General features: G+C 39.2%; 1 protein-coding gene across 1 annotated transcript; it reads right to left on the minus strand.

Moving 5' to 3' along the window:
* Positions 1-262: 262 nt before the first annotated feature.
* TSPAN3 (tetraspanin 3) lies at positions 263-23,981 on the minus strand. Its single transcript, XM_061347692.1, has 7 exons — positions 23,825-23,981; positions 11,817-12,008; positions 10,706-10,780; positions 6,912-7,013; positions 6,345-6,497; positions 5,964-6,047; positions 263-1,210 (listed from the first exon to the last, which is right to left on the minus strand). The coding sequence occupies exons 1-7, from the start codon at positions 23,885-23,887 to the stop codon at positions 1,118-1,120; spliced, it is 762 nt and encodes a 253-aa protein (XP_061203676.1). The 5' UTR covers positions 23,888-23,981; the 3' UTR covers positions 263-1,117.
* Positions 23,982-24,185: the final 204 nt, after the last annotated feature.

The following is a 24,185-nucleotide window of genomic DNA, read 5'->3' on the forward strand; positions in this document are numbered from 1 at the left end:
ACAGATTCTTTCTTAATTGTATTCACAACATGCTAACTTTCCACCGAGTTCAACCAAGTTTGTTGTGCTGCGTTTCTCTGGTACTGATTCAAATAAAAAGAACGAACGTGGTACAATCAAGCTTCCACCAAACCTTAAATACAGACTTATTTAAGTGAAGCCACTCAAATCCAGTGCTTTTGTACCAAAGCTTACGCTTCTAGCACACCAGGACTCCACTTGAGCAGATACACCGGAATCTTAAACAGAAAAACAAGACATGTTTATAGGGAGGATATACAGAGATTTATTTAATCAGGTTTACTATTTACAGTTGAGATCACTTTCACATACTACTTTCTACTCTACATGGCTACATTGTTTCCAAACCAGTTGAAGATCTACAGTCTAACAGTTCACTCAACACATAAAACCGCTCTTCATAGAAAAATGAAATATTTCATTATAGAACAGTAGTGCATACATTATACTCCTGAAAAGCCAGCTTATATTTTAAACCACTAATGTCGGAAAGATTTGCTCTCGGAAGGTCAAAACTGCAGTCACATAATCCTAAAGTTTTGGGGTTTGGTTAGTCTTTTTTTTTTTTTCCTTTTATTTATATAAAAGTGTACTGGACTTAAGTGTTCTTTAAAAAGTGACACTGGTGAGGGGCAAGATTCACATCTTTTTTTCTCCAATTAAATACAGCTGGCTTCCTTTGTACAACTTTGGCTGAAGAAGTTTCATGTAGCAAAGGTTTTAAGACATCCTCTCTGTATGCAAGAATCAGCCAGTTAATGCTAAAAGGTAATCTACCAAAGTAGGCACACATCCTTTGACTTTCATATCAACCAAATGACACCAAACTTGCAAATGGTTCTGAAATCAGAAAGTTTACTAGTATACTAAAACATTTAGATACATGAATAGCTGGCTAAAACAGTGAAAGTCACAGGTATTATATGGGTGTGTGTAAAGCTGAGTTGTTTTGCCCATCACCAGTGTACAGTACAGCTGTCTCATCTGTGAAAGGTGTGCTTTGACTAAGTAGGGCAAGAAAGCTATTGCAGTAGACCTGGCCCATTCACCTTCCACATGAGTGAGATAAGATTGAACTGCATGTTCACATTCTCTTCTAGGCATAGGTTCCACCAGTGATGAGAAGCTCATAGGCAGGATCCCGACTCCTCCTACATAGTACTATACAGGCACACAACATGCCCAGAAGCTATGGAGAAAAAACAGAAAAAAGAAAATAAGCTGAGTGCAAAGAAGGTACTTCAAGAGATTTAACCTCAGCACAGAAATTGTCAGCATGCATTGCAAGACTAAACATCCAGAAGGTAAATGGCAACAGATGTGGTGATCTTGAGCAAGCTTCATGCCCTGCTCTGAAAAACAGGGCCCACAGACTCCAGCCTGATTTTCCTGCAAGATTGTCTTGATGTCTTTTACAGAAGTGTTTTGGTCAGCCACCTGCATTCTGCCTCCATAATTCAGATGGAAGAAGGGACTTTTTTTAATGAAAACTACAGATTTTTAGACTCTATCTGGTCTAAAAAATCCAAGTGAAATTCAAATGCATTAGCCTCCAACTGCTATGATGAGAAACAGCAGAACTTTAGTTTTATGAATCTACTTAACCCCTGAAATCTCTTTCAAATGCTCCATCTCTTAATGTCATATTAGAAAGCTTTAAGTCCAACGTGAATTTTTCACTCTGAAGACATTTTCTTGCTGTTAAAATTCAAAGCACCATGACTGTGCTGACAAGTTTGTCAGGAATTTAGGGTATGATCAGCCTGTATATATTTACAAGGCTTAAATCAGATGAATGTAAGCAAGAATGTAGGGCATGATATTTTTCAGAAGTTGCATATTTACTGAAGGCAAAATAAGACTGTACCTACTAAAAAAAGATCAGGTACAATCTTGTGTCCTATGGTCAGCAATATCTTCTAGTAAAGTAAGATATTATCCCGATTTGGTTATGTGGATAGAATTCACAGATGCAAATACTTCAACAAGCTTCTGTCATAGCTCTGGATTAAATAGCATCACCCAGAAGTTAAGTTTCCAAAAACACCCCCCCCCAAAAAAAAACTCTCCCCAAAACCCCTTTGAACAGAAAGCAAATAGAATGAAATGGCTGAGCAGACAACCAAGTATACAGCTTCTTCACAGAAACAGCAAAAACCCAGTGAAAATACAGCACTGGGACACAAAAGGAGAATTACTAACTTTTTAATATCAAGTCTGATGCAAGCATCATGTGTGTAACGTGTTTTAAAACTAAATGATGGCACATGTAACACAGTAGCTCAGTCCACTCAAAGACTGAACAGTTTAAGAACTTTGAATCTAAATAAGCAGCAATTTAAGAAGAGGCAGAATGAAATTCTCATATAAGCCTTTAATTTCCTGGAAAAAGACAAACTGCGAAGATTAATAAAATTCTTTGTCTGGAGTGCATTACACCTGCTTTGGATCTATAGCAGAAACCAGCTCAAATTCAAAGAAGTGTACGAAGGGTAACCCAGAGGGTGGCACTTAGTCCTGCTGGTAAAAATCAGTACCTTTCTTCGCTTTGTATTGGTACTGGGGTGGTACTGGGATGGTTCCAGTTCAGATTAACTCCCCAAGATGTTATCACAGAAAGGTTTGGGTTGGAAGGGGCCTTTAAAGTTTATCTAGTTCAACCCTCCTGCAGTGAGCACAGACATCTTCAACTAGCTCAGGCTGTTATAGTCATGTTGAAGGAAAACACAGAATTGCACATCCTCTTCATGGATACAGCCTAAGTGATGGGGCAACATCCACAATTAAAACAAAACTCAGGTTAGACTTATGAAATGAAGAGTTTCTGGTAGATGCCACTGGCTACAGAACTCTGAAGGCTTACAGCCTGCAAGTATAAGAACTTCAGCTTTTTCCCCTGTTCAAAACAAGGATAAAATGAAGAGTGTGCTGCAGAGAAACATCATTAATCTTTTGCTATAATCCATTCTAGTCAATTCATTAATTCACATTTACAATTACCCACACAAGATAATCCTGTTCAATGACTCAAGACATTCAATTTATACAGTTGTGTAAGATCCCAAACTATCAGGTACTATAACAAAAGCTCATGCAATCAACTTTTCAGTTACTATTTAAACCGCCTGTATTCTTTTGGAGGCCACTGAGCATACTCCTAGAATTCAAAGTAAACACAGAAATAACCCCTGTATTTCAACTTTCTCTGTTATCTGTCACTTAAAACATGCTCACACCTCTACAACCTTTTCTAAGGCATTTTGATTCTGCTTCTCTTCAGTTGCTATTTAATATTGTGAACAAAAGTGTTTTAGAAGCCTGTGTTGAGGAAAGATCCATGCACAAGCCTGCCTTCAACCTGAGCAGTTAGGACATCTCCCACAGTCAGGAGGTTTCTTTACAGTTCATTAAAAATTCTATTATTTTATAATATTTGCCTACTAGCAGTTACTAGATACAATCTCTCACCAAACTAAACTGCTTTTTTTGGCACAAAACCCCTCACTTGTATATGTAACAGGCAGGGTCAGGATCTTGGAAATGATGGCTGATTACAAAAGCTATCTTTAAGAATGAACTCTGCAGATAATCCAGCAGCACTTCTACTGCACTGCAATGCCTCTGCTACCTTCAGTTTGCCATCTCTTTAATAATAGTTCTGTGCTGTCACTGGTTGAGACTAAGGAATTATTGGATGCTGGAAGATTCCCATGGTAACTGAGACATGGGCATATCAATTACTTCTGTGCAGAGAAGACTAAGTTGTCAAAAACCCCAAGCCTTGCAAAAATTCTCCTCAGTCTTTCGATTTGAAAGAATGTACTGAAGGCTGAATTTGTTGACTGTAAGCTATCAGAGGTGATGAACTTTGGACAGCCTTCTTGCATAGCATGAAATAACCATCAGTTCAGAGCGGACTCTATGCAGTGAGTCTAGGAAAGGTAATAAAATTCACCAAAACGGAAGAAAAACATAATTACTCCTCCAAGTTTAAAGGCCATAACTATGTAGGTTACAGGCCATTTGCTGAAGTGTCCATTCTCAGCTCCAGTTCAATTAGCACACAGGCTATTTTGCTGAGAATCAGGCTAAATACATAACTTAAGTCCTGTATTACAAACACGGGGGGGGTCACAACTTACCTCTTACATTTCAGAAGATGAACAATAGAACAACTGAAATAGTGTTCAGTATCAACTTGACTGAAACTAATGTTTTAATAACATGTGAATGTACAATCATTTGAACTGTGGAGCAAAGATACAAGAATATGACTTCTGGTAGACTTAATTGTGATTACCGCTCAGTATTACTAGACAGGAATTTCAAGGGTATTCCCAACATTTTGTATCCTATACTTCATTCATTTTCTAAACAGGTATCATGTAGCTTGTTTTACCTTTAAGCAAAAACATTTCACAATGCTATAGTGCAGCACTAGCAAGGACATTTTTCTGATGCTCTTATTTTCCTGATGAACTATTTAGAAATGATGTACTTCCTGCAGATAGCTTGGTTACTGACACGTGGAGACAAAGCAAAGAGCACTCACTGCAGAAGGGATACAACTAACATGCTTGTCTAGAATGGATGAGCCAGGAGTAACAGTTGGATACAAGCAGCCACAGCACCTGTGGCCCAGTCACTGGGAGGATTATAACTGTGCTCAATTTTGGGATATACATGTTAATCAACCTGCAAACTCCAAAACTAGGAATAATGCCTCCTCTTGGGATTCATCTTACCCAGCCTCAGAACACGCATCTTTTTCCTACATGAAAATCTGCCACAGTAGCCATGGTTGTGGTAAATACTTTTATTTACATTATACAAATACATTTCTGTGTTCAAGAAGACTAAATGTTGTTTTACCAGTTAAAGTTTTAAAAATGGCAATTAAAACAAATACCTTCCTTCAGAAGCCTAAGCACAGATCTCATCATATTTAAAGCTCCATACCTGAAGTAATCTGGTTCTGTACAGCTCCACAGTATTACTGTATACAGTGTTACCTATGAGTATATCCCTGTACCATTGAAATAGAAATTGAAATAGAAATGCCTGTTAAAGGCACAAAAGTAACTTTGAAATTAGTTTTCAAGTCTCTGGTATTTATCATATGTACTACATTTCTGAGAGGACGTAACATTGTCACAGGCTGGAAATAACATGAATAATGCACTAAGCCTGCCAAATTGATCAGCATTCAAAATTCCAATTTTACAGGGATGTTTAGAAGGTGGCCCGAGGCTTGGGTGTTTTGGTTTTTTTTTTTAATAATCTAAATAAATACTGAGATCCACATTAGTTCATTGCCTCAGTGTTTTACAAGCAGGGTAACTGTAAAAACCAAGGCTCATCCGGAGACAGCCAGTGCTTGACAGCCAGGCAGCATCTCCAGCTCAGGACATCATTTTTTGCTAAAGTCCAGAACACAAGAAATTTTTAAGCCACAAGGCAAAGCTCTGTTGAACATGCTATCAAAAACCCTGGTGTATCTCCTGTGTGGGCTTGACATTATCTGTATGCCATGAAACACAATTAAGCTGATGTACCTTTAAAATGGCATGAAGTTTGAACTATCTGTTTTAAAGTTTGAAATTAAATAGCATGTAAATTGTTCAAGAGTTAATATCAGGGCACATTCATGATACTTAATTAGCTTTCAAGAAATAATTTACCTCTTACTCTCTAGCAGATAACTGTACATACCATTGACTGTTCAGCTATCTTCAAAGCTAATAGAATATTCATCCACACAGCAGTAGTTTTAGACCATGCATGGTTGAAAAGTTCTGTGTTAAAGTGTTTAGATCCTTTTGACTGATGTCCATTTACTCCCCAAACCAAGCAGGGATTAAAGCTGCCATGATTCTGTGCATACCTGTAATAACCCGGACAGCAGCTGAGAAAAAGTTTACAGATAAAGAATATTCTCTTACCTGAATAGCAGCAAATGCTAGTGCTGCCCAGATGACATACATCATGATCTCCTGAAGCTTCTTTACAACCAGAGCCTCACACCCCTGAAACAAGTACAATTCTTACATACCCATGGGCAACCACATATAGACACACACACCAAGAAAGCCCCCAAAGCATCAAACAGGTCAGAAAGATAATCCACACACTACAAGAAGTCATTAATTAGTGTATCACTAAGGATGATGAAGAAAGGTTTTATTTTCCCCCTAGAAACTATGTTTATTTCCTGTTAAAGCAGCAGCAGATATTCCCAGAACTTCATGCTCCCACCAACAAGAAAATTAAATGACTGTCAGCAAACGCATGTGGCTAGTAAGTTCCTACTTTGGGTGTCTTACCTCAGAATAAAGGTCCATCGGGCGGGTCAAGCTGCCAGTGCAATTGCTGAGGGCTGCTTTGCAGCAGCTAAGCGGCACACTGTTATTTTTAGTTTGTTTGAACCAGACAGTATTCTCCCAGTCTGAGTAGTTATGGATCCCACAGCAGCGCAACTGGAAGATCACACAGGTAAAGAGCCAATGGGTTTATCAGTCAAGAAGTGGGATGAGACAGTAATTCTACTTGCAATGCCAAAAAATATCCAGATTACCCAAACACGTACAATTATTTAATATTAAGAATATTCAAGTGTATTAAGATCTTGTCCCACTGCAGGAAAACATGCAAGTACTAAATATTTTAAATCAAACACTGACCCACAACCAATTACATAAAATGTAGCTCTGCATCAACAGTGTCAGAATTCCACTAGTTTTAACCAAGTTCAGCTATTTGTTGACCAATCAGCTGTTTCCTAGATTTGTGACACTAGGAGAAAAACTGCTACACAAGTAGCAGAGCAACATCACATTCGTGTTTTAAGGATAGAAAAGACTGCAAGGTTCCCATGATTCTCATCATCTCACCTGCCTCTGTACATAGTCAATAGCACGACTGGCTGCATCAGGATTTGTCCCATTGTATCCATTGTATACTTTCTGAATGCTGTGATCAACTTCATCCTCTACCTGTGAAGTAGTAGGAAAGCATCTGCATTAGCACACCAACAGAAGCAGTACAGGACTAGGTAAAGTTATTTCACTGCTCATTATAGCAATGCAGGAAACCAAGGAAACCAACTCCCTGTCATCTGAAATCAGCATATTTGGGTAGTACAGCTTCTTACAATTCTAACTTGACTTCTGCAAAGATGTTGTTAGTTTGCAGTAAATGGGTAAGAAAACAACCCAAGCAGCTATCTTCCACAAGATTTTAGACAAAGCAGCTTTGCCAAGTACCTCAAGAGAAATTTATTTTTTTTTTAATGACAGTGTGGCAGACATTCCATGAACTTCAAGACTTTCCACCATAGGATTCATTTCCACTTCCTACTTCTCCTTCAAAGTTCCAAACCAAACCCAGTATAACAACCAGGTCTATCTCATTCCCTTTGGGACCACAAGGATACAAGTAAGTCATACCACCTGCTCTTCCCATTCTGACTGAAGCATGAGTAAATCCCCAAAGATGAGGTCTTCTGGCTGACTATTCTACCAAGAACTCTGCTCAGTCCCAGCCCCCCACACCTCGTGAGAAACAGTGATGACTGCTGTACATGCTGGAATAGCTCCTAAAGCTACTGCAGATGAGTCAACCTGCTAAAGATGCTGTCAAGTACATGTGTTAGAAATGGATGCCACCCAAGAATCATCCCTTATCCTCCAAAAAGGTGTCTTATAATTCCCATTTTGAAGGAAATCTGACTAGAACCATTTAATGACATGTTTCACTGTAAACTTATTTAAATGTACATAAAGTGTGGTGTAGCTAAACATTTGTACAATAGTAAGACTCTGAATTGATTTTTTTTCCTATTACATTCAACAGGAATTATGTACAAGGAATGTAATCTTGAGGCTGAACATTAACTAAGCATGCATATTCTTTAGATTTGTAAGTTACAGTAGGAGGGTCTTGCAAACACATCATTCCCTTAAATGCTTTACTGGAACAATTTTCTACACAAGAAGTTGCACAAGCTTCATTCCCCACCACCCAAGAATGCTGGTTATGTTTACAAGTAAATCTGTATCAAGATAGATAGGAATAAAAGTCAATTTAGCCTGCACAGGCAGCTTGTTTCAGACCAGCATAAAATCAATGTTGGATGATTTAACTACTGTGATTTACAACTCTGATTTATATAACAAACCAGCTGTCTAATTTGTCATATAGGGTTTTTAATCATTTATTTCTGTGCTTCCTTGTATATCATTTGGCTTATGGTTTAATTAGGGCAACATTATGCCTGAAAAAACATGCAAATTACATACAGTGCAAACTAAAGCCACTAGCCTGAGCTAACTGGCAGGTTTTACCAAAAATGAGAAATCAGCTACTCCATCCAGGGGGGAAAAAGTCATTAAATCCTCAACCAACTGACAGCCTGTTTAATCTCTACTGCCACTTACAAAAAGCTTTACTTTTACCAATAAGAGTCAATGCTAGCAGATTCTGCAACAGGTCACAACAGTATCACAATGTGACCTAGACATGCTCCATAGTGTTCTGAAGGAGTAGGAGTCTGAATGGCATCAGGTTTACAGAATGAAAATTAAGCGATCTCAAGATCAGTCATTGTACTTTAAAGAGGCACAATGCCATTTTCTTGAGACATTATATTCAGTCCTGCTTAGTACCAACAGTTATGATGAGCAACTGCTCTGACTTGATGTTTCCTTTTGTGGGAAATTTGTAGTTAACACTGAAATAATCCCAACATGATAAAGATGCCTTTTAAAAAATGAAACCAACAACCAGGGAAACCAATGACAAAAACCATACACATGCCATGTAAAACCAAGAGAACAAGATTAACAAAGCACAGAGCTGCCTTATTTATCCTGGTAAAATAATCGAAAATACATGCAGATTTCACTTCCTACTTAACTGGTAATAAATTAGGTTATTTCTCACACTCCTGCTGTACTCTAAAACAAGTTTAAGATGTTAAATACCATAGCGTAATAGAACACTGCCTTTTTACTAACAAAACCTGTCTGATCTTTCAGAAGACTTAAGATTCTGTTTTCAAATACTGGCTCCCACAAATGACTAATATAATACCATGCTGACACAAAAAAGAGGTAACCCCTCTTCCCCCAAACTCTGACCTACAGCTGTGAAACAGTATGGTAGCAAAACAAAAGTGAGAGGCAACATGAAACTTGGATTGGTCACAGCTTACAAGTATTTCAAGTGTGCAATTTCAGACGGGCTAGGAAAGAAAGATCTATGCATCGGCTTCTATTTGCTTTGACTGCTGTTAACTGAAAAGAGCAAGCAACTTAAAGACCAAAGACAGAAAAGTGTAAGATGACCACAGCTTAGTCCACATCAGATCCATGGTAACTCCTGAATAACAACTACACTGTAATACAGTACACCCTTGAAAGTGCTAGAGCATAGGGCAACCATTCAAGTTAATGTGTAAGAACTCAACATATTTCCCATTCTCCAGGATCCGTACTGCCTTCCTCAGCTGCTTTTAAGGACTACTTCCACTGCAACCTTCAGAGTCCCAGATGATCTTCTCAGTGCACTGCCAAGATTCCAGAAATCAAATGTAGACCATGAGGAAAACATATCCTGAATTTAAGCACTGCCAATAGAGCATTTCTGTTGTAACAACCCATTCTACCTGTTACCAACCTAGAATTTTAATGCTTAGCTCAAGGTCCTCTTGTGTACTGCATACTCAAGGCAGCCTTCCCTTGTAAACCAAGCGAGCATTTTTACTTTATGTTTGTCTCACTGTTTCTTCCACGATAGTAGGAGAAAGCAAGGAAGAGAGAATACTGAACTAGCAAGACCTGGGTGGTTTATATAAATGCAGAAGACCAAAGAAAGGTTAACTGTGGTGTAGTCCAGCTTGCTATTAAACTATCACTGGGGTGTCCTATACTGCAATCATACTACATATCACAGCTAAAAATGCCTTTTCTCCTGTTTTCTGGGGCAAAATTTAGAAGCAGATATAACAACAGCCAGTGAAACTGTGCAAGTTAGAATTTTGTCAAGCTGCATTGTGGTATCTGTAATAACATGTGGTATATTTCTGCCACATACTGTGCTGGTAGAAACACCATTAGAATCATTTTTCGGGCTCTGTTTATTAACTTCCATTGAACAAACACTGGAGAAACCATTTGTTTAGCCACACCTCCTGTCAACAACCTGTATAAAGCTAGACAGTATATATTAACACATTCAGTCTATTTGATTTTATTATTATGCAGTGTTAGGTTGCATACCAAAACACAAGACAACATTTAAGTTATTGCATATCAAACCAATATGCTCTATGTTCAAATACTGTGTAACCTAAATCATTCACAAAGCATAAATAAATCAGAAGATCATCTGGATAATGGAAACGTACCCAACCAAGTCACCATGACCCCCTGCACTGTTCAACTGTTAATGGCATTCCAGCTAGATTTTTGCTTACAGGAAAACTTTCTGCTTTACTCTGAGGAATATCAATGTTCTAAATTTTAAGATACTGACATCTCAAATTAACCCACGTAGAGATTTGGTTTCATTCCCTTAACAAATACCTATTAACAGTTCCACAGAAGCAAATTCAATAAAGTCAACACCTCTGTATTTTGGTCACAGTTTCACAACAAAGCACTTGCTGAAATTGGGAAGTTATTACCTTTGCTCTGTAAATGTATCCAAGGACCACCACCACAACTTCAGTGATAAAAACCAAGAGCAGGATGATCACAAACTGCAAAACACAATCAAAAGCATGCAAATAATTTTACCCATTTACTCTCTGAAAGTCGCTATATAGATTTTTTGCTACTTCAAGTAATTTTTCAGGTAACGTTTTGATTTAACAGATAACAAAGCAGGCAGTTGATTTGACCAAATGAGTCCAGAATTAACTGCATCAAGGAACTCTAGCATTCATAGCTTCACCAAGGAATAATAAGCTGCCCAGCCAGGCAAGTGCTGATCATTAGGGCTGAAAACACCATATTGGAGTGCTTTCATCAAGTTTTTCTTCTCAATCTTCTTTCTCTGTAAGATAAATATGAATGCCACAACAAAGAAGCTCCCCAGGCTGTTACTAAGAGTGGTAGATGGACTAAAGGGACTGTTTCCTGACATAAAGCCCTGTAACAACTGGCAGAGACAGCAAGCTGTACATTTCTCTTGGTATATTTAAGACCATTTTTAAAATAAACTGTTAAAGAAGTCTACAAAGCATCCAACAAAGATAAAAACAAACAAAACGAGGGGACAGTTTAAATACCAGCCTCTCTTCTACTTAATTTTCAAGCTGAAATTACAGTTAAAATCCATGAAAACACATAGCATTAAATACCATGAAATAAGTGTTCATATTGAGCCATAAAGGAAAATCTTTAGGCATCGTAACAACCCTTAGTTAACCTCGACACAAAATACTGAAAACAAGAAGGCTCCTGGATCAGCTTTCTCTGTCCAATTTCAGCTTTTCAACCAGAACAGATAAAGATGAGATTTAATTATACAGCTTTATACTTTGTATTTTTTAAATGAGACAACCACAGTTCTAAAAAAGGTACAACTAAGAGCCTTCTGCTGCCAGGACTGGCTAATTTCACACCAGTATTTGGAACAGAAAATCAAGATAAGAAGTTTGTAACAAAATATAAAGAGAATACATTTAAGGCCATAAAATAAGATTAGAACAAGCTTAAAAAAAATATTTTAGAAGTCCATTAAAAGAGAAGGCAGCAAAACATACAACATCACATAAAACCTCTGCAGCTTACCGTAGCAAGTCCACAGCGACTTTCTCGAATTGTGGCGCAGCACCCAATAAGTCCAATGATAAAAAGAAGTGTTCCCACAGCTATGATGATAACTGCTGGAATCAGCGTGTAGACATCTTCAAAGAAGTGATCATAGTCATCATATGTGATGAACACATAGGCTCCCACGTAGCACAGTATGCCTGCTGCTGCCTACAACAGACAATAACACACTGAGTTCCTTTGAACACCAAGTCCACATTTTGGCAAGGCTGATGTGTTAAGTGTTTTATCGAACACTATAAGGCAGTCTTCCTCAGAATTTGTTTAAGTTTAGACATCTTTGCTAAGTTACAGCATATGCTTACTAAGAACATCTCAAATGAAGGCCAACCAGTAGTTTTAAAATTACTTTCATTATGTAAGTCATATGGAAGTCATGGCACATCACGAAGAAATTATGGTAACCATGCCATGAACACCAAGATCTTGCCCCCTACTCTCAAATACTTCCTTCCCATGCTGTGAACCAAGTTTTCTACAAAGTCTAATATTCACAAACTGTCTCATACTTTTGAGAACAGGATTCCAATCCATCCAAGCAGCAAGTTGCTATTCCACAGGCTTTCAGAACACGTATGCAGTTAATTTTACCTGCTATTATTTGCCTACTATTCTTCCATTTCACTAATTACTACCTATGATTTAATATTAGAACAGAACACACATTGCAAACTTTAGCCTCTACAAGGAAAGATAAACTGCTAGAAACAGCATTTATGAAGCGTTCACAGGACTTTAAAAATTAATTCTAATCAACAAAGCAGGTAGGAACAAATATGAAACACTAGTTATTAAAAGAGAGAACCAAATATCCAGAAACACATACCACAGAACTTTTAAAAGATATGTTTTCAGAAGGATCATTGTACAAAATGGTCTTTATTAAACAAAGATACAAAAAAGCCTGCTTAAAGTTCCTGCAAATAAGACCTTTAGGATGGAGCTGCCCCTATAAAGATTTACAACACTAAGACAAAGCAGCACTCATCAATCCAATGTGATCTCACTCCCCCCCTTACAGCTATCCCAACACATCAATACCTTCATTAACTTTAAGCTGAGCAGATCTAGTGAAGGACAGGCAGCTGTTGCTTGAGGAGCCAGCTAACAGAGTTATTTCAAAGGGCCTTCCCAATTTTTACTTTACAAATGTCCTTGTGTTGCAAACATGCACATAGCTGGTTCCAATTGCTACAATACCACAAGACTGGGCTACTGGTTTCTACTTCGTAGAAACAAAGAACCAAAGAGTAATTAAGGCCAGGAGGAACCTCAGGGGATGATATAGTCCAATCTCCTCCTCAAAGAAGGGTCTACAGTGAATTCAGACCAAGTTTTTCACAGCTTTGTCCAAAGTCTTAAAAAAAAATTAAAATCTAAGGATGGAGTTTCCACAGCTCTGGGCATGCTGTTCAGTGTGGCATAGGTCAAGACAAGCTGTAAGGTGACTGGTTCCTAGTATTTCAGCATTGTTTGCTAATATGTACTAGATATACTGCAGTATTACTGCAACTACTTCCCATAAAACAATACTGCATAAACACTACTAGAATAATACTTTATATACTGAATACTTCCCACAACATTCTGTTACAGAAGCACTATGTCAAAGACAAAGGTATTAAGAGCCAGCTCAAAAGCATCACTGGTTCTGCATGGATTTGTGCAATATTCTTCACCCCCTCCCTCTCTTTGTGCAGTGAAGGTAAGTGTGTACTCTGCAGGAATCTTAAAAGTATTCAGGAAGCTCACATTCATCCAACAAAAGGTGCTATGTAGATACAACAGTAGAGACACTGAAAATTCAGTAACAGTCAAAGACCAGCAGCAAGACATCTCCAGACAAGATTATCTGAAGCGAACAAGCTATTACAAAATCGCCCCTTTGCACAAAAGATGTCGAAATGCTAATCCAGCTACAGAAATGCATGGCAAAATGCAGACGTACAATTTCTGTACACAAAGCAAAGACTCAAAGTAGTGTCACTGAACAATGGAATTACATTAACTGTTGCCCAGCAATGAACTGTGTGAATGACAGGACAGTGATGTAATCTCTCATTTCTAAGAACTAACATGCCTATCAGAAGCATGCTATACTGCAAGGCAGCACATAAAAGACCCCACAGCTGTAGCTGATATCAGGCACTTTAGAAAATATACCACAAAAGTGAAACCAGAACCATTTGTGAACCCCTTTCTCCTTCTCTGTTGTATGAAAATTCAGTGGCTTCCTTCATTTCTAAGCAAAATCTGGTTTGTAAACTGCATGAGCACATATATTTAATGAATCTTTTTGAAACATAAAGTTTAACCTTTAAAAAAAACCCAAACATGCCTACAGGTGTTAGCTTTCCTTCCCTAATGTAAGAAGCACATGCTTTGTACAGAACTTTGCTCTTTCAGCATTATGCCAGACAAACTGAGTCTGACAAGTACAGGGATTAAGTATCATCTTGGAAACTACAAAAAGCCACATTCTGTACCTGTTAAAAGAATTAGCTGGAAAGGCAGATTTTTCTTTAGACTTCTCAGGTTAAAGCAGCCTGATCTGAAGACTTCACAAAACCCTCTCTACACATGGAGATACTAAAATGACTAACTAGCCACAACAGCATTTGGCCTTCACTTTTGCTTCTGAAGAATGTTGTGGAACTGGTGGTTCTGTGGAAGAAGCTACAGAATTCTGGGAACCGCAGTGTGCACTCATGTCTATAAACCTTGCACTAGAATCACGAGGAAGCTGAAGATAAAGACATTGCCTCTACTTGAGGTTATCATATCCTCAAAAATTACTCTTCCTCGGAATCTCTTCAACAAGCTCCTGAAAGCAGAGGTACCTGCTGGAGCTTTCAACAGTTCTAAAAGCTATGGAGATTAAAACTCCTGTGTAGCACAGTTTAACACTACTTTTGAACAGGCACATTACCTAGCCTATCATAGAATCATAGAATAGTTAGGGTTGGAAAGAACCTTAAGGATCAAGTTCCAACCCCCCTGCCATGGGCAGGGACACCTCGCTCTAAACCATATCACCCAAGGCCTCGTCCAGCCTGGCCTTGAACACTGCCAGGGATGGAGCATTCACAACCTCCCTGGGCAACCCATTCCAGTGCCTCACCACCCTAACAGGAAAGAATTTCCTCCTTATATCCAATCTAAGCTTCCCCTGTTTAAGTTTTAACCCATTACCCCTTGTCCTATCACTACAGTCCCTAATGAAGAGCCCATCCCCAGCATCCCTATATGCCCCCTTCAGATACTGGGAGGCTGCTATGAGGTCTCCACACAGCCTTCTCCACGCTGAACAGCCCCAACTTTCTCAGCCGATCTTCATATGGGAGGTGTTCCAGTCCCCTGGTCATCCTCATGGCCCTCCTCTGGACTTGTTCCAACAGATCCATGTCCTTTTTATGTTGAGGACACCAGAACTGCACACAATACTCCAAGTGAGGTCTCACAAGAGCAGAATAAAGGGGCAGGATCACCTCCTTCGACCTGCTGGTCACGCTCCTTTTGATGCAGCCCAGGATAGGGTTGGCTTTCTGGGCTGCAAGCACACACTGCTGGCTCATGCTCATTTTCTCATTGACCAGCACCCCGAAGTCCTTCTCCGCAGGGCTGCTCTCAATCTCTTCTCTGCCCAACCTGTAGCTTTGCCTGGGATTGCTCCGACCCAGGTGTAGGACCTTGCACTTGGCATGGTTAAACTTCATCAGGTTGGCATCAGCCCTCCTCACAAGCGTGTCAAGGTCCCTCTGGATGGCATTCCTTCCCTCCAGTGTATCAACCGAACCACACAGCTTGGTGTTATTGGCAAACTTGCTGAGGGCGCACTCAATCCCACTGTCCATGTCACCGATGAAGATGTTGAACAAGACCGGTCCCAACATAAATCCCTGAGGGACACCACTCGTTACAGGACATTGAGCCATTGACCACAACTCTTTGTGTGCGGCCCTCCAGCCAGTTCTTTATCCACCGAGTGATCCATGCATCAAATTGATGTCTCTCCAATTTAGAGACAAGGATGTCATGTGGGACAGTGTCGAACGCTTTGCACAAATCCAGGTAGATGACATCAACTGCTCTACCCCTGTCCATCAGTTCTGTAGCCCCATTATAAGAGACCACCAAATTGGTCAGGCAGGATTTCCCCTTAGTGAAGAACACTAAGAACAACAAACCCAGCAACACTACCCTGCTCATTTATAGGAAAACAAGTTTCAAATGCCTGCTGTTTTCCTTTCACATTGCAACTTCAAGATGCTTAATATTTTCTGTAGTCTACTTTAAAACAGGAAGGGAGGAGGTCTCTAAATCAGTATTCCAGCTGGGATTAGGAAAGTGATTTTCAAGGAATCCTTCTTGCTCAACTTCTGATGAATTTCACTTACTACCTTCTGGTTTGCATCACTGAAAACTCTTAGGAGTGTATATCAGGATTCACTTTGGAAGAAACTAAACCAGAATATAAGGGCATTTACTGTGCTAATGGCTAGTACGTGTTCAGCCAATGGTACCAGACTAGCCTGCAGTTAACATTATGCATGTTACCTGTTGCGAATCAAGAATAAAATTGAATGTGTGCTTTAAACAAAACAAACCCACAAGAAGAAAATCAGAATCCCGAACCATTATCATGCGCTTAAACAATCTCCTTCCCAAAAGGGGAATCATCTGGAGAAACTGAAATCTGTACAAAAAGGATAATTAAAAAATAACTTAAAAAGAATCTTGAAGCTTGTTATCCTGTGAAGTAAACAGTGAATCTGCAGAAGTCTGAGCTCACTCAAGTCAAAGACATTTGAGTAAGAAGCTACCACATTTGCAGTCATGCATTTCCTATCATTAAGTAGAAGCTAAAAATATGAACTGTGCACAGTTCAAATAACTCTTTGATAAACAAGGCTTGAAGGAAGAATTCTCAAACTTAATCTGCTCAAGGCTCTGAACAGAGCCAGCAGCAGCTCCTGAATCTGTGCCAGGTCACATGTGTGCTCCAGGGAGATGACTGGTTATTCAGCATTCATACATCCTTTTTAGAATTGTTTGCATCTAACCTGTAGTAGTGAACCTGAAGTGGTGTACTTTTATTTTAGGTTAAATTAAACTTTAGGAAGATGACTAGACAAGTCCAGTCAATGAACACAGTTTGTTGCAAACAGCTTGAACAATCAGACATCCTTCTCATCAGAGGAAAAGTTAAAAAATACATAGACTTCTTGTAGTTCAGAAACAGCTTGATATTACTGCTTTGGCATGGGCCTCTAGGAGTTATTAAAAGCCAAAAAAAGTATAAAAAGAACTGAAGGGAAAGGTGAAAGCTCTAATGACACAATGATACCTGCAATGGTAAACATTAGCATCTTAAGCCCATGACTATTTCATGACAGCTTTCAAATACACTGAGGTAGGCAAGGCTACATACTTATTTAAATGCACCTTGAAATAGTTACAGTTTTGGTTTTTGGTGTCATTGGGGGGGGGTGGGGTGGGGGGTGTTTGCTTGGTTTTTTTTCCATTTGGCTGTTTTCCTTAAGTAGGTTGCAAACACCAAAACCTCTTTTCCTGTTTTCTGTAATGCTAACACACTGCAGCAGTTTGAAAGCTAAAATTTTGGCTAACAGTCCTTCACTTTTTCTGCTTGGATCCTGTCCTAGGACACTTTTCCCAACCTGTGTATTGCTTTCGTTGTGTTAAAGACCAGTGTACCTTTGTTCTCACTGTCTTTCTAGTCTGCCACAAGTTTCTTTTATTAAAAAAAAAACAAAACAAACAAAACCAACCAACCAACCAACCAACCAAAAACATTCCAGGAGAGATTTTTGCAGGTCTACAGTTAGATCGGTTTCATTTTTAGTAACAGTTACTTTTCTCCACACATATCAATGCCTGAATGTTTCTTATCTATAAGAAGGCACACTGGTACAGTGGCTTGCTACCCAGTTTTTGGGCTTCTTTGAACAGTATCTTAAAAAGTGGGTTTTTTCACACTTCCCCATTATTTGACTTCTACTCTATTTCTTTGACAGTTTGTTCTCTCCAACACTAGAGTATTTGTAGCCTAATTACTGTCAGATGAAGAGATTTCCTGGATCTGCTATCTTAAAGTTTTCCTTTTAGCTTTCTGTCCTTCAAAAAACTAGTTCCTCAGTTTTAACTTCAAAGGCCCTATCTCTGATGCTTATTTCTCTTTTACATTCTTTTCAACACTTTGCTACTCTCTCTCACTCTCCACTTCCATCTGAAACAAATGCACACATATACATGACATTATTTTCTCTACTTGCTTAAATTAATGCCCATCCACTTTAGAAACCAATGGTTTCGTGACACTCTTCTACTTTGTTCTCATTAATAATAATTCAATTGGAGCACTGAGCTATTAATTGTCTTGAAAAATCCTTTGGAAGAAAAAAATTGCTATTCCATTCAATGTTGTAATATAGTTAGAAATAGTTTAAAGGCTTATAAAACAAAGCCATGTAAAATTCAAGTAAGCCAGACTGATTTGCCTATACTAGCCAAACTCAATTCGGTAACCCTAGCATAAACCCCTCAAATTCAAATGTTTCTGCAGCTAAACCAAAAGGCTAAGTAAGCTAGGCTTCTTTTGAATTTACAATATTTACAATTTTGAATTACAAATATAACTAATTGCAAAAGGCAGTACACCAGATATGAACAATGTAGTCATTCTTTTACACCTACTTAGTCACCAAGGTTGTAAACTTGGCCTGGTGCTCCACTGTTTCCAGATGGCGAAACCCTGCACAAGAACACCAGTGACTAATCCATGCTATGAAGTTTCACCAGGTAAAGCTTCATTTTAATTTCCATACACTACTGAAAGATATCACATTTAGCTTTGAAGCTGGATTTGGTTCTGTTAGGTATTACCTCTAATTTTAATCACAAGACCAGATTCAGAAACGCCTGTAAAACCTCAGGCAGAGACTTGAAACTTACCCTGTAAAGCAACACAAATGACAGTAGTATGCTACTTAAGAGCAAATCAAAGACTACATCAAAATCTGGGCCTGGCCTACATTTGCTACCTGAAAATTCATGTCCAAATATTGTCAAAAAAAAACCACCAACCCAAAACACTCAGAGGCATAACACTGAGTTTTAAATCCTTAATTCTTTATAAAAAATATTTTATACAATGTACAGGATTCCAAACCGTAACACAGTCCTGCAATACATGCACTTCACTACTGAAGCACAAAACATTCAATTTTCACTTTGAAAAGTAACTGTCCTTCAAGACATAAAAGGCTCCGGTCAAGTAATCCCTGACCGGCAGCCTTTGGGATCATTTGTCAATTACAGTCTTTGATGACTAAAACACTCTCAAAAAAGTTTCTTCATTATCCCATCTTTTAAAGTCCAGATATGAAACAATTCTCAAGCTCCCAGTAAAGCAGAAAAATTGCCTGGCTTATTTCTTTGTAAGCGGAACTCAGTTCTACTTTTGCTTTTTACTGCTAAATTTTAATCTATTTTCCCATTGTTGCATTTTCTTTCTTTTCTATCAGAAACCCAAAACACACTACATGCACATTGATAGCAACAGCCCATTTTAAAGACTGCACAGATAGCATTCTTGCTGTACAGAACTAAAGCCTCAAGATTTCTCTCAACCGTACCAAAGGTTTTAGAACAGCTTAGTCAAACGAATTGTAAAATGAATAATTTCAAGTTAGTTAAATAACTGCAAGAGCAACTTCAGAAGTTAGTTTGCAACTACTGAGTTGAAAGTGTTACAGAAGCAGAATTCATTCTTTTTCTCAAGGATGAGACACAGAGGTGAAGAAAACCTCAGAGCAAACATGGGGTATTAGGTACTGTTTTAGCCAAGCAGGCTGTCAAAGCACATTCTTCAGGAACATAAGATAGACTCCCCTTTTCTGAAACAAGACTACAAGCATCTGTGAATATTTTTACCCTCTATCTTATATCCTAACCATAAGCCTGAACACATTTCCCTAGCATTTTTGTCATCTCATTTCTTCAAAACTGCTTTCAACTGAATTATTTGGAATTGGTCATATTCAGCATTTCATTCTCAAGATATCAAAAGTCTTTCTTCTTATCAGCTATTCTGACTTTTTTCTAAAGCCTACAGTTTAATGGTTTGCTGTCACACCATTTATTTCCCTACTGAAGAAAACCCACACGCCATCCTAAATCTTCTGACAGACTGATCAATGTCGGGATTTCCACGTCATCAAAAACATGTCAGAGAATACAGGTACTAGAAGTTTCATAATTCAATTTCATAATCTAATATTCAAAAAGTCACTGTCTTTCACACTACAATTCCTCCTATGCAACACCCTTCCTTAAAGAAAGGGACTTAGCACCATCTAAATGAAAATGGAAGTCACTAGTTGACCAGACAGATCTTGTGCAAACTTAAGGCAAGGTAAAGGTCAACTAAATGTTTGCTTTTTCTTTGCCATTTATCATATCTCCTCCAAAACTAATTCATAACAAAACACTAAGAAATGTATTAATCGGATCTGTATTCCTCTGATCTTTCCAAGAAGGGCAAGTTTTAACTGATGTTTCTTATCAATGCATTTCTTCATGAAGTACCTTTGAGCTTAAGGACTCTGCCAAATTATCCAAAATTCAAATATACGTTTCATGCAAGATCTATATTATGCTACTCTTGATGACTAATACTCATAATGCTGTTTTCCTGCAGAACTTAGTTTTTTTACGGCAACATGTGTGTCTACAATAGACGTACTCCATGCCTGACACCCCTGCAGACGCAACTCAGCTGAACTGTCAAAGTTCCACAACAAAACCTTGGAAAGGTGAGTAAAGCCTTTCCATCTGATAAGCCAGGACCTCTCCTGCTGCAAGGGGAAGGTAGTTTCCACAGCACATCGTCTTAATTAAAAAAAAAAAACAAAAAACAAACCTCCTGTAGTAGTAATTAATATTTAGGAATGTACAGTTAATATACAAATTTAACCAGATGTGAAAAAAGTTTCCACAAAACTACACAGAAACTAGACAACTTTTTTATAGTGTCAAATAGAATATGTATTAAGTAGCATGGGACTTCTCAAAAGGAGATGGACTTGTAGATTCACTGACAAACTGAATGGAGTATGGGTTATCAAAGTCAGCAGTCATACATGATAAATGAGTGGGCATGGCTGTGTATGACCTGTGAGCAAGCCTCAGCTGATCTGCCTTTTTCAGAAGGCTTGAAAGAAATAAAGAAGTTACATCCTAGAATGCAGACCGTAACAAAAATATCTGCCTTTTCTCCAGCAGTAGACATAATTTTCTGAGCATCTCACATAAGATACCTACCAAAGCACTCTGAACAACCACATCCTCCTACAAATATGAGATCCATGGGGAAAGGTAGGGGTGTCAGGAAAGTCATAAACATTTTGCCCAGCCACTCTTGCAGAGATTTCAATAGCAAACTATACAGAAGTCTTCTGCTGTTACTACAGTTGACCACAAAGATCATGACCATAATATCTAAGATTTACATATGACACCCAATAGACATTTAATTTATAAAAACGTTTATAGAAGACTTATGAATCAAGCAGAAGATTTCTGTAACACCACAGAAGCAATCACATTGTCAATTAGATAGGCATCAAATTACTAAATACACAGTCAACTAACTCAGTAAATGAAATGTGCTAGATCAAGAGTTGAAATTCTTCTATCTCCTGCCATTTAAAAATGAAGATGTACTACTTTTGATTAAGGTATGTAGATTTCCTATTTTATGCTACAGCTTGCTAAAGAGAAGAAAAATGCTGATTTTTGAAGTTCTCACTTTTAGAAAGCCTGCCTCATTCTACATGCAGCTGATGAGCCGTACGGTTGTTCCAGCACAAGCAACCCACTTACCTCCCTGCCAAAAAGCTATCAGCACAAGTTGACTTCTTAAGCTGGAGATGGTTGACAGAATACAAAATCGGGGACATTTTAATTTGACACAAAGTACATTCTATCTAAATACAATCTGTCCATTTTTAATTCACTCAAGTTTGTCTCAAAAAAAAAAAAAAAGTCATTAACAACTGTGAAGTGTTAGATTCAGAATTACACAAAATAACTTTGTACCCACCACTGTTTAAGCTGAGTAACTGTAAACTTCAACATGCTACTAAATTACTAATGAAGTAAACAACAAGAAATACCTTTCAAACCTATCAATCATGAAAACTATCACTAAGCTTTTGGAGGGGGGGAGAAACTGCATATAGAATTTGTGTTCATTTATTCAGAACAGAGCCTAGTTTCTATCAGCAACTAAAGAAAAACCTACTTCAAGATGCCATTAATAATGCAACTCACAACTGTCTAGTCCAAAACTTTTAAGTATGACGTAGCACCTATTAAACAGCTTTTTTAATAGCATTTGCAGCTTTGCAGCTACGCATGTAACAAAAAGCCACACCCAACAAAGCAGATTCCAAACAAGAAGCTGTACTAAAAGGTTGATGTAACTACCTCATACTTCAGAGATAAAGAAAGGAGCCTATGCACCTCAGTCAAAATAACAGCCTTCTCATAATACACCACTTAGAGTCAAATATGCCTCACATTCACTGCTCATCTCTGAAGAGCTGCATACAAAAATGCTGGTGAGACTACACAGATATGAGCTTTCCCTGACCACAATTAATTTTTAAGCACCCATGAGAGATATTCCTTTGTAAATATTTAGACGAAAACTTCCATCCTGCAACACTTGTTAGATTTCATGAGGCTTTCAGTATTAAATGAAGTAGCTATATATAGCTACCTTTTCATGCTCTAATATCTTGTCACCCACTATTACTTTTTCAAAGCTGAAATCTTTGAACAGCTGGGACAACAGATCTTCTGTTCCTGGAGCTGGGATTAGAGGATGAGAAATGCAATAGCTAAATGAGGAAAACGAATTCTCAAAGTCTACTGAATATTATTTATTTAGAGTTATGTCATTCTGACAGCCCAATTATTACAGTGAATACAATGCCATGCTGCAGCCTGTATGATGATCCTGAGAAAGGTCATTTACAGCAACCTTTTGATCCACCAACCCAGGTAAGCTTCTATCTTATTGTCAGCATGACTGTAGTTGTGGGAGGTTTAAGTGACCCGTAAATACTACAGTACAGCTGTGGTTACTGGAAGAGTGGAATGCAAGACTTGATTTTGGGCTATTAAGTTATATATAACTATTCTATGTCATAGAATAGTTAGGGTTGGAAAGGACCTTAAGACCATTCAGTTCCAAACCCCTGCCATGGGCAGGGACGACTCACCCCAGACTATATTGCCCAAGGCTGTGTCCAACCTGGCCTTAAACACTGCATGCCCTTACTTTGTGTTAAAAAAACGAAGAAGAAAACAGTCCTCCATACTTACTGATATGTATTTGGGACGGACGTCCTTAAAGTAGGTGGCCAAACCTTAAATAGCCATAACAGCACTACAAAAATTAAACTTTCAAATACCTGAAAATCTCAATAATCTAATTCAATCTGTATTCAATTACACAAGAGTCTTTACCTCAAGACCTCTAATGCCCGTTAAACCTCTACTGACAGACGACTGAGACAAGAGATTCAGCTCCATCCACCTCCGATCTTCGCGGGGGGGTGGACTGAGAGGGAAGGCACTGCGCCCACTGCTAAAGCAGGGGCCCCGTAAAGGGGCTCGGGACGCTTATTAAACACAAAGCTTTTAAATACGCACGGAAATAGCGAGGTGGAGAAGGGGGGGAGCGTGGAGGGGGAGCGCCCAGCTGCCTCCGTACGTGAACGAGAACCGGACAGCAGCGAGGCGGCGCGGCCCAGGCCCACAGAGCCCTCAGGGTCGAGTCTGGCGCCACGGCCGGCCCGGGCCTTCCCCTCACGGCCGAGGAAGAGACATCCCCGCGCCCGGAGACCCTGACCCTCCCCAGCCGCCCACGAACTCACCCAGAAGATAAGGTTGAGGAAGACCAGGACGGTTTTGGAGGAGGTGATGCCGCACTGCCCCATGGCGCCTGCCGCCCCTCAGCCTCCGGCCGCTCCGCTCCTATCACCTCAGCTCCGCTCCGCCACCGGCCCCGCCCCACGTGACCCAGGCGAGCAGAAGCGGCGGCGCCGCAGCCAGCCTAAGATGGCGGCCGCTGGCGTCACGTGGCGGGAGGGGGCGGAGGAACCTAAGATGGCGAAGCGCTCCCTCTTAAAGGAGCCGCCGCGGCGCTGAGGGGTGCGGTTGTGGGGCCTAGCGCGCCCTTGGGGTTCGCCTCAGGAAGGGGAGCCACGGCTAATGGTACATTCACCTTAGCTCGGG

The sequence above is a fragment of the Neopsephotus bourkii genome, unplaced genomic scaffold (genome assembly GCF_033783945.1).
Source record: "Neopsephotus bourkii isolate Nb327-2 ecotype Australia unplaced genomic scaffold, CSIRO-AGI_Nbou_v1 NB_318, whole genome shotgun sequence".
NCBI lineage: Eukaryota > Metazoa > Chordata > Aves > Psittaciformes > Psittacidae > Neopsephotus > Neopsephotus bourkii.

Bases quoted from the DNA above. Each gene is read 5' to 3' on its own strand.
- TSPAN3 (XM_061347692.1), bottom strand. From the start codon at position 23,887: ATGGGGCAGTGCGGCATCACCTCCTCCAAAACCGTCCTGGTCTTCCTC. The intron at 10,781-11,816 runs GTAAGCTGCAGA...TGTGTTTTGCAG, and splicing joins GTCGCTGTGGACTTGCTACG to TTTGTGATCATCCTGCTCTT. The intron at 6,498-6,911 runs GTGAGATGATGA...GTGATCTTCCAG, and splicing joins TTGACTATGTACAGAGGCAG to TTGCGCTGCTGTGGGATCCA.